Source organism: Lithobates pipiens, unplaced genomic scaffold, assembly GCF_037356315.1.
Source record: "Lithobates pipiens isolate NorthernLeopardFrog02 unplaced genomic scaffold, aLitPip1_a1.2 Scaffold_37, whole genome shotgun sequence".
In the NCBI taxonomy this organism is placed as follows: Eukaryota; Metazoa; Chordata; class Amphibia; order Anura; family Ranidae; genus Lithobates; species Lithobates pipiens.
The window spans coordinates 3,630,587-3,642,630 of NW_027507825.1; the positions used below are offsets into that span (position 1 = coordinate 3,630,587).

Consider the following 12,044-nt stretch of genomic DNA (forward strand, 5'->3'; position numbering starts at 1 on the left):
CATCACCCTGTGTATTCAGTACAGAGTAGTGAGGAAGGTAAAGACCTGAACATTGTGGAGACAACGATACCTCCCAACAAATGAATAGCCTAATATAGGAGGGCAGATTGTAAAGGTCAAGACTCGGCAGTTGTTCTACACCTTGAGGAAAGGGGACCAAGAACCATATAGACTTTGGGTGCCACTCCAAATAGTCGTCCTTTGATGCAATCCCATGTACACAATCCTATACCCTCAGTTGATCCAGAAGAAGGTGAAAAACCCCACCAAAGCATGATCCGATTTGCTCCAGCAGGGGGGAAAAAATCTTTCCTGACATCCCCCGAGAGGCAATCGGATACTTCCTGGATCAACTTGACCTACCATGTTAATATCCAGTTATATTCTGTACATTTAGGAAAGAATCCAGGCCTTTCTTAAAGCAATCTACTGAGATGGCCAGAACCACCTCTGGAGGGGGGAGGGGGGGGGGTCTGTTCCATATTTTCACAGCTCTTAAACCCCGTACACACGATCAGAAATTCTGCCAGCAAAAGTCGGACGCAAGCTTTTGGTCAGAAATTACGACCGCGTGTATGCGCCAAGATTGAGAGCAGGTTCTCTATTATTCGGTCAGAAAAAGTTCCGATCGGAAATTCCGATCGTCTGTACAAATTCTGACGCGCAAAATTCCTACGCATGCTCGGAAGGAATCAGACGCATGCTCGGAAGCATTGAACTTCATTTTCTCGGCTCGCCGTAGTGTTGTACATCACCGCGTTATTGACGGTTGAAAGTTGCGAGAACTTTTGTGTGACTGTGTGTATGCAAGCCAAGCTTGAGCGGAATTCCATTGGAAAAACCATCCAAGTTTTTTTCCGACGGAAAATCTGCTCGTGTGTACGGGGCATAACTGTGAAGAAACCTTTCCGTATTTGGAGAGGAAATCTTTTTTCCTCCAGATGTAAAGAGCGCCCCCTTGTCCTCTGTGATGACCTTAAAGTGAATTACTGAACACCAAGTTCACTATATGGACCCCTTATGTATTTATACATGGAGATCATATCCCCCCTTATGTATTTATACATGGTGATTATATCCCCCCTTATGTATTTATACATGGAGATCATATCCCCCCTTATGTATTTATACATGGAGATCATATCCCCCCTTATGTATTTATACATGGAGATCATATCCCCCCTTATGTATTTATACATGGAGATCATATCCCCCCTTATGTATTTATACATGGAGATCATATCCCCCCTTATGTATTTATACATGAAGATCATATCCCCCCTTATGTTTTTATACATGGAGATCATATCCCCCCTTATATATTTATACATGGAGATCATATCCCCCCTTATGTATTTATACATGAAGATCATATCCCCCCTTATGTTTTTATACATGGAGATCATATCCCCCCTTATATATTTATACATGGAGATCATATCCCCCCTTATGTATTTATACATGGAGATCATATCCCCCCTTATATATTTATACATGGAGATCATATCCCCCCTTATATATTTATACATGGAGATCCTATCCCCTCCTTATATATTTATACATGGAGATCATATCCCCCCTTATGTATTTATACATGGAGATCATATCCCCCCTTATGTATTTATACATGGAGATCATATCCCCCCTTATGTTTTTATACATGGAGATCATATCCCCCCTTATATATTTATACATGGAGATCATATCCCCCCTTATATATTTATACATAAAGATCATATTCCCCCCTTATGTATTTATACATGGAGATCATATCCCCCCTTATATATTTATACATGGAGATCATATCCCCCCTTATTTATTTATACATGGAGATCATATCCCCCTTATGTATTTATACATGGAGATCATATCCCCCCCTTATATATTTATACATGGAGATCATATCCCCCCCTTATATATTTATACATAGAGATCATATTCCCCCCTTATATATTTATACATGGAGATCATATCCCCCTTATGTATTTATACATGGAGATCATATCCCCCCTTATATATTTATACATGGAGATCATATCCCCCTCTTATATATTTATACATGGAGATCATATCCCCCTCTTATATATTTATACATGGAGATCATATCCCCCTCTTAATCTCCTCTTCTCAAGACAGAATACATTCAGTTCCTCTAATCTTTCCTCATAGCTGAGCTCCTCCATGCCTCTTAGCATTTTGTTTGCCCTTCTCTGCACTTTCTCCAGTTCCCCGATATCCTTTTTGAGAACTGGAGCCCAAAACTGAACGGCATATTCCAGATGAGGTATTACTAATGATTTGTACAGATGATGTCTCTTTCTCTCTGGAGTCCATGCCTCTCTTATACGAGAAAGGACTTTGCTCGTTTTGGAAACCGCAGATTGGCATTGCATGCTATTATTGAGCTTATGATCTACCAGCACACCCAGATCCTTTTCCACCAGTGATTCCCTCAAATCCTTCTCCACTGTGGACTCCCCCAGATCCTTCTCCACCACTGATTCCCCCAGATCCTTCTCCACCACTGATTCCCCCAGATCCTTCTCCACCACTGATTCCCCCAGATCCTTCTCTACCACTGATTCCCCCAGATCCTTCTCCACCACTGTTTCCCCCAGATCCTTCTCCACCACTGTTTCCCCCAGATCCTTCTCCACCACTGATTCCCCCAGATCCTTCTCCACCACTGATTCCCCCAGATCCTTCTCCACCACTGATTCCCCCAGATCCTTCTCCACCACTGATTCCCTCAGATCCTTGTCCACCACTGATTCCCCCAGATCCTTGTCCACCACTGATTCCCCCAGATCCTTGTCCACCACTGATTCCCCCAGATCCTTGTCCACCACTGATTCCCCCAGATCCTTGTCCACCATTGATTCCCCCAGATCCTTCTCCACCACTGATACCCCCTGATCCTTCTCCATCACTGATACCCCCTGATCCTTCTCCACCACTGATTCCCCCAGATCCTTGTCCACCACTGATTCCCCCAGATCCTTGTCCACCACTGATTCCCCCAGATCCTTGTCCACCACTGATTCCCCCAGATCCTTGTCCACCACTGATTCCCCCAGATCCTTGTCCACCACTGATTCCCCCAGATCCTTGTCCACCACTGATTCCCCCAGATCCTTGTCCACCACTGATTCCCCCAGATCCTTCTCCACCATTGATTCCCCCAGATCCTTCTCCATCACTGATACCCCCTGATCCTTCTCCACCACTGATTCCCCCAGATCCTTCACCCCCATTGATTCCCCCAGATGCTTCACCACCATTGATTCCCCCAGATCCTTCATCACTGATTCCCCCAGATCCTTCACCCCCATTGATTCCTCCAGATGCTTCACCACCATTGATTCCCCCAGATGCTTCACCACCATTGATTCCCCCAGATCCTTCTCCATCATTGTTTCCCCCAGATCCTTCTCCACCATTGATTCCCCCAGATCCTTCTCCACCACTGATTCCCCCAGATCCTTCTCCACCACTGATTCCCCCAGATCCTTCTCCACCACTGATTCCCCCAGATCCTTCTCCACCACTGATTCCCCCAGATCCTTCTCCACCACCGATTCCCCCAGATCCTTCTCCACCACCGATTCCCCCAGATCCTTCTCCACCACCGATTCCCCCAGATCCTTCTCCACCACCGATTCCCCCAGATCCTTCTCCACCACCGATTCCCCCAGATCCTTCTCCACCACCGATTCCCCCAGATCCTTCTCCACCACCGATTCCCCCAGATCCTTCTCCACCACCGATTCCCCCAGATCCTTCTCCACCACCGATTCCCCCAGATCCTTCTCCACCACCGATTCCCCCAGATCCTTCTCCACCACCGATTCCCCCAGATCCTTTTCCACCATTGATTCCCCCAGTTGTACTCCCCCCTAATATGTGTGATTCATGCATATTCTTAGCCAAAGTCAAAGTGCATAACTTTACATTTATCGACATTAAACCTAATTTGCCACACAGTCGCCCAATTAGACAGAGCATTGAGGTCAGCTTGTAAGTTGGAGACATCCTGTAAGGACGTTATTCCACTACATAGCTTGGTGTCATCTGCAAAGACTGAAATCCCAGACCCCATATCATTTATAAAGATAATAAAAAGTAAGGGTCCCAATACTGAACCAGTTGTATGTCCGTGTCTATGTTGTATGTTTGTGTTTGTTTATATGATCTGGTAACGGAGAAATGGTTTGTCTCTGCAGTGCTCCTTAGATTCCAGTCTGCGGATAATGATTTGCCTGCTGAAGATCCCGACAACCAACGCCACCAGGGTAAGTCAGCAGAGTTGTTTGCCCATCACCAGTATGAAGATGATGTTGGCAGGCAGGTTAATAGTTGAGAGAGATGCAGATGGAATTGCTCCATTGTGTTCCACACACAGACAGTCAGACGGTGCAGATATAGTACAGGAGACAATCAGAGACTGCAGACATGGTACAGGAGATGGTCAGAGACTGCAGACATAGTACAGGAGACGATCAGAGACTACAGACATAGTAAAGGAGATGATCAGAGACTGCAGACATAGTACAGGAGATGGTCAGAGACTGCAGACATAGTACAGGAGATGGTCAGAGACTGCAGACATAGTACAGGAGATGGTCAGAGACTGCAGACATAGTACAGGAGACGATCAGAGACTACAGACATAGTAAAGGAGATGATCAGAGACTGCAGACATAGTACAGGAGATGGTCAGAGACTGCAGACATAGTACAGGAGGTGATCAGAGACTGCAGACATAGTACAGGAGATGATCAGAGACTGCAGACATAGTACAGGAGATGATCAGAGACTGCAGACATAATACAGGAGATGATCAGAGACTGCAGACATAGTACAGGAGACGATCAGAGACTGCAGACATAGTACAGGAGACGATCAGAGACTACAGAAATAGTAAAGGAGATGATCAGAGACTGCAGACATAGTAAAGGAGATGATCAGAGACTGCAGACATAGTACAGGAGATGATCAGAGACTGCAGACATAGTACAGGAGATGATCAGAGACTGCAGACATAGTACAGGAGATGATCAGAGACTGCAGACATAGTACAGGAGATGATCAGAGACTGCAGACATGGTACAGGAGACGATCAGAGACTGCAGACATAATACAGGAGATGGTCAGAGACTGCAGACATGGTACAGGAGACGGTCAGAGACTGCAGACATAGTACAGGAGATGATCAGAGACTGCAGACATGGTACAGGAGACGATCAGAGACTGCAGACATAATACAGGAGATGGTCAGAGACTGCAGACATAGTACAGGAGATGATCAGAGACTGCAGACATGGTACAGGAGACGATCAGAGACTGCAGACATAATACAGGAGATGGTCAGAGACTGCAGACATAATACAGGAGATGGTCAGAGACTGCAGACATAGTACAGGAGACGATCAGAGACTGCAGACATGGTACAGGAGAAGATCAGAGACTGCAGACATAATACAGGAGATGGTCAGAGACTGCAGACATAGTACAGGAGATGATCAGAGACTGCAGACATGGTACAGGAGACGATCAGAGACTGCAGACATAATACAGGAGATGGTCAGAGACTGCAGACATAATACAGGAGATGGTCAGAGACTGCAGACATAGTACAGGAGACGATCAGAGACTGCAGACATGGTACAGGAGAAGATCAGAGACTGCAGACATAATACAGGAGATGGTCAGAGACTGCAGACATAGTACAGGAGACGATCAGAGACTGCAGACATGGTACAGGAGAAGATCAGAGACTGCAGACATAATACAGGAGATGGTCAGAGACTGCAGACATGGTACAGGAGACGATCAGAGACTGCAGACATGGTACAGGAGACGATCAGAGACTGCAGACATAATACAGGAGATGGTCAGAGACTGCAGACATGGTACAGGAGACGATCAGAGACTGCAGACATAATACAGGAGATGGTCAGAGACTGCAGACATAGTACAGGAGATGATCAGAGACTGCAGACAAAATGTGAGAAAGAAATCAGACCAGATGTTCTACAGAATATTTTCTATCACTGCCTTTAGTAAGCAAAGAAAAGATAATCTACTGATTTCAGGGGCCCAGAGGGCCACACAATGAAAGCAGAAGGGCCCAGGTTGGACACCGGGGATTTATAGGTCAGGGATTATCATTAGACTTTTAAGATCCCCTTAAACTTTCCCAATTTATAAAACAATAATCCAGGCCAGACGTCCTCTGATGGTCCATCATCTTCTCCAGAGCTTTGGAATAGATCTGCGATGCAACGATTGTGTTCCGGGAAGTCAGAGACTTTCTCTTTGTTGCAGAGTTTGCTGGAACCGTTCTCCAAGCTCCTGAGCTTCGTTATGCAGAACGGGGTCTTCGCCTTGGCGTATCTCATTGAGCTCTGCGGTTTGTGTTACCGAGCGTTCACTAAGGTAAGTCGTTACTTACGCGTTTCATGGTGTCGTATTTACACATACATGCAATTAAAAAATGTTTTTTTTTTTATTTGCCCTTTAAGAGCATTGGGTGGAAGTGACGTCATCCATTGTTATGGAGCCAAGCGGGGGCCATCCTTCCCTCACTCAGCTCCAGGCTACTGAGGGGAAAGGATCGTCTCGGCTGCTACCGGCGGCTCCGGAGTGCAGTGGGGGGGGGGGGGGGGCGGTGAGGGGGTACACCTCTTCCGCCACCAATAAAGGTGATCTTGCGGCGAATCTGCCGCCATAACTGCTATCTGCTGCCATAACCCCCGTTATTCTACGTCATAGTATCGACATACAGCTACGGCGGTTTGTGGTAAGTGGTAAAAAAAATGTCCCCCGGTGTAGATCATCCATCACCAATTACAGTGTTGACCGCCACCGCCGACCCGAAAAAAAAAAAAAAAAAGAAACCCTGGATGGCCCCGCCCCTGAGTTATTTAGGAACTGTCAGACGGTGGGAGTCTTCGGCTTGGCTGGAGGTTTTTTTTTTTTTCCCGGCAAACAACATGATTGACGATCGATCCACATCGGGGGACATTGTTTTTTTTTTTTGTTTTTTTTAACTAATTGTCAAAAAAACTACCTGCTGTTTTTTTTTTTTGATGAATGAGTAGAGGTACTATATACTATGTACCCCTACTCATTCACATGGGGGGGGAGGGCAGGATCTGAGGGCCCCTTTTGTTGAAGGGAGCTTCCAGATTCTGAAAAGAACCCCACCCACAGACCCCCGCAGCCACCGGCCATGGTTGTGGAGAAGAGACTCTTTTCACTATCAGAGACAAGGCGCTTGGGGGGGTCGCTGAAATGGCAATTAAAACCTGCCAGAGGCCTGAACCCATTTACCTGGAATGAAATGTTTTGGCTGGAGTTGGGCTTTATGTTTCTGAGCAGGCGCGCTCAGCTCTCTGCACGTCTCTCAAGAGTCTTGTTGGGAGGGGGGGTGGGTGAAGAGGATTTGTGCTAGGAGGGGGGATTGGGGGGGGGTTGTGTTAGAAAAAGTAATATGACTGGGGGTGGGGGGGGGGGGGGAAGAGTCAAGACTTTTTAACTTTCAGTTCTCACTGCTGAGCGCCTTTAAGTAATAAAAACTTGAATCCCTCTACAAGGGCGAGACCTTCAGAGGGAGATCCGGAGATCAATGAGTAATCTGAGGAGTGTCAGCAGGTTTAAAGTGTTTTCACTAATTGGACGTTATATTAATCTACGTCTTCATCAATAGTATTGAGCTGAACTGTACCGAGTCTGGGGGGAGGGGAGCGGGGGTGGAGGGGGGGGCACTCTTTCTCAGATTCCAGGGGGGGGGGGGTTGTCTGTGTACTTCACGATATCAGCAAGAATTCTCATTTCTCATGAAATATTGCAACATCCTCAGAATCTACAAGTTACTATTCTAATAAATTGCTACTTATTATTCAATCGTCAGACACGCGCAGATTGTTACTTTGTATCAGAGAGAAATTCCCCCCTCCCCCTCAAACAAAAAAAATCCGCAACAAAAAAACAAAAAACAAAATCATTGTGTGAAGGTCTCAGTTGCCACAAAGAATCACCGTTATGTCTCTAATATGTCGGTTTTTATGATCGTCAGCTCCATCTAGTGGCCATAATGTGGTATTTTCCAGGTTGCGGTACAGTTTGCTTACCCTGGCAGAAATTGTTACGTTTTGGCATTTATATTGAAAATATTAATATTGATATATTGATATTAATATAAATATTAATATTTATATTGAAAATATATTATATAATAGATTTAAAACACAATTTTATATATATATATATATATATATATATATATATATATATATATATATATATATTTATATATATATATATATTGTGTGTGCTTTTATATATATATATATATATATATATATATATATATATATATATATATATATATATATATATATATAATATAAAATATATAAAATTGTGTTTTAAATATATATATATATTGTGTGTGCTTATATATATATATATATATATATATATATATATATTAAAAAAAAAAATTTTTATTCGATATATGTTCATTTAAAGCCAAAACCTACTTTCTTTTTTTATTATAATAATAATAATATATATAAATATATATAAAATCTCCTTGGTGTCTGCATTTGGACCTTGCAGTGCTGGAAATGAGATCTGGTTGCTATGAGCAATGCAGACCTTGGCACCCTGCTGTGTTGCGCCAATGTATGGGAACACGTGTTGCGTTACGGCAGACCATTCAAATGAGCCAAAGCACCATAATGTCTAGAAAATGACACTGTAGCGCCCCCCCCCCCATGGTAGTGCATTTGTGGGGTGCAGGAACGCATGTGCAATAGAGTCGCAATTCCTTGGTGCTTTTGGGGGATCATTCATAATGAGTGGCACCCCAGTATGCCTAACGTACAAAATGTGCATTAAATCATGCATGCCCTCCGCAGTGCTATACGGCGTTTTGGCCCCGTATAGATTCCCCCGGCTCTCTCTGGAGACCGCCGATCGTCAATAGTAATCGGTGGATTGATAAATTAAAGCCGGCCTTTCTCTCTCTCTCTCTCACAGGAACGGGATAAATTCTACTTGACCCGCAGCGTCATCCTGGACCTCCTACAAGCCCTTAAATTGAAGTCTCCTCTCCCCGACACCAACCTCCTTCTGCTGGTTCAGGTAAAACAATCCACACCGGGGAGATTTACTGTGGAGGGGGAAAGGGGGGGGGGAGGGGTTGATAATTACATGGAGGAGCAAATGGCCCATTTAATCAGGAAAGGTCCCCGGGGGGCCCGGCTTTATGTGCGAAACTTTTTTTTTCTTCATTTAATCAAAGAAACGGCGTTCTAGATCTGTGTCTGCACCGCTGCGGCTCTTACAGGCAGACGTGACCCAATTAGGAGTCTTTTTAAAGCTGAACTCCGGGCAGAGAAACTTTTTTATATATATATATATATATATTACTAAATGACCACAAAGTTCTGAATCCGCTCTGTGTGCGCAAAATGCCTTTGCAAACCCGGAGACAAGACCAGCCACCCTGCACAAGGAGAGAGAGCAGAGTGGTGGGAGGGGCCCAGCAGACTCCACCCACTATAGGATGGAGCGGAGACAAGACCAGCCACCCTGCACAAGGAGAGAGAGCAGAGTGGTGGGAGGGGCCCAGCAGACTCCACCCACTACAGGAGGGAATGGAGACGAGACCAGTCCTGCACAAGGAGAGAGGGCAGGGTTGTGGGAGGGGCCCAGCAGACTCCACCCACTATAGGAGGGGCAGAGACAAGACCAATCTCCTTGCACAAGCAGAGAAAGCAGAGTTGTGGGAGGGGCCCAGTAGACTCCACCCACTATAGGAGGGGCGGAGACGAGACCAGTCTCCCTGCACAAGGAGAGAGAGCAAAGTTGTGGGCGGGGCCAGCAGACTCCACCCACTACAGGAGGGGGCAGAGACCAAGACCTATCATCCTGCACAAGAGAAGATAGCAGAGCAGTGGGAGGGGCCGGCAGACTCCACCCAGTATAGGAGGGGGCATAAACAAAACCAGCCCCCCTGCACAAGGAAAGAGAGCAGAGCTGTGGGAGGGGCCCAGCAGACTCCACCCACTACAGGAGGGGGCGGAGACCAGACCTATCATCCTGCACAAGAGAAGAGAGCAGAGCAGTGGGAGGGGCCGACAGACTCCAACCAGTATATGAGGGGGCGGAGACAAAACCTGTCACCCTGCACAAGGGGAGAGAGCAGAGAAACGTTTATATAAATTCCTCAGTGGCTACAATGTTTTAAATCCGCTCTGTGTGCACAAAATGCCTTTGCCAACCCAGATATTACTTTGTAAAAGTAGTGGTGACATCATCATTGTGCTGTACATGGCCTCTGCAGAGCTGTGGGAGGGACCCAGCAGTTTCCACAAATTACAGAAAATTATAGGCGTGGCGGAGTCAAGACCAGTCACTCTGCACAAGGAGAGAGAGCAGAGTTGTGGGAGGGGCCCAGAAGACCCCACCCACTACAGGAGGGGGTGGATACAAGACCTGTCCTGTCCCCCTGCAGAAGGATTGAGAGCAGAGCTGTGGAAGGGGCCCAACAGACTCCACCCACTACAGGAGGGAGGCAGACAGAAGACCAGTCTCCCTGCACAAGGAGAGAGCAGCAGTGAGTGATCTTTTTTTACAGGAAGTCTCACACTGGATTATTGCACAGATCTGGAAGTGTATGAGCATTGGCCACACGAGTGTGAGCGTTGGCTGCACGTGTATGAGCGTTGGCCGCACAAGTGTGAGCATTGGCTGCACGTGTATGAGCGTTGGCCGCACATGTGTGATCCTTGTCTGCATGTCTGTGAGTGTTGTCCACACTTGTATGAAAATTGCATTAGCCGCAGGTGTATGAGAATTTGCTGCACCTGTCTGAACGTTGGCCGCACGTGTCTGAGCATTGGCCGCATGAGCATTGGCTGCACGCGTATGAGCATTGGCTGCACGTGTATGAGCATTGGCTGCACATGTATGAGCATTGGGCGCATGTGTATGAGCATTATCTGCATGTGTATGAGGGTTGGCCGCATGTGTATGAGGGTTGGCCGCATGTGTATGAGTGTTCGCCGCATGTGTATGAGTGTTCGCCGCATGTGTATGAGCAATATCTGAACGTGTATGAGCGTTGGCTGCACGTGTATGAGCGTTGGCTGCACGTGTATGAGCGTTGGCTGCACGTGTATGAGCGTTGGCTGCACGTGTATGAGCGTTGGCTGCACGTGTATGAGCGTTGGCTGCACGTGTATGAGCGTTGGCTGCACGTGTATGAGCGTTGGCTGCACGTGTATGAGCGTTGGCTGCACGTGTATGAGCATTGGCTGCACGTGTATGAACATTATCTGCTTGTGTATGAGCGTTGGCTGCTCGTGTATGAACATTATCTGCACGTGTATGAGCATTGGCTGCTTGTGTATGAGCATTGGCTGCTTGTGTATGAGCATTATCTGCACGTGTATGAGCATTATCTGCACGTGTATGAGCATTATCTGCACGTGTATGAGCGTTGGCTGCTTGTGTATGAGCATTATCTGCATGTGTATGAGCATTATCTGCATGTGTATGAAAATTATCTGCTCATGTATGAGTGTTATCTGCTCGTGTATGAGTGTTATCTGCTCGTGTATGAGTGTTATCTACACATTTATGAGCATTATCTGCTCGTGTATTAGTGTTATCTGCTCATGTATGAGCATTATCTGCTCGTGTATGAGCGTTGGCTGCTCGTGTATGAGCAATATCTGTACGTGTATGAGCGTTGGCTGCTCGTGTATGAGCAATATCTGCACGTGTATGAGCGTTGGCTGCACGTGTATGAACATTATCTGCTTGTGTATGAGCGCTGGCTGCTCGTGTATGAACATTATCTACATGTGTATGAGCGTTGGCTGCTTGTGTATGAGCATTATCTGCTCGTGTATGAGTGTAATCTGCTCGTGTATGAGCGTAATCTGCACGTTTATGAGCATTATCTGCTCATGTATGAGCATTAACTGCTCGTGTATGAGCGTTATCTGCTCGTGTATGAGCGTTAT

The 12,044-nt window shown here is 46.1% G+C and overlaps 1 protein-coding gene across 3 annotated transcripts in view; it reads left to right on the forward strand.

The window, feature by feature from the left end:
• Positions 1-12,044, forward strand: part of UNC79 (unc-79 subunit of NALCN channel complex) — a 272,784-nt gene that overhangs the window by 212,383 nt on the left and 48,357 nt on the right. For all 3 annotated transcript variants that reach the window (XM_077466667.1, XM_077466665.1, XM_077466666.1), the window contains 3 exons: positions 4,224-4,292; positions 6,328-6,438; positions 9,049-9,153. In XM_077466667.1, the coding sequence (XP_077322793.1) occupies positions 4,224-4,292; positions 6,328-6,438; positions 9,049-9,153 (285 nt within the window). The remainder of the gene's footprint in view (positions 1-4,223; positions 4,293-6,327; positions 6,439-9,048; positions 9,154-12,044) is intronic.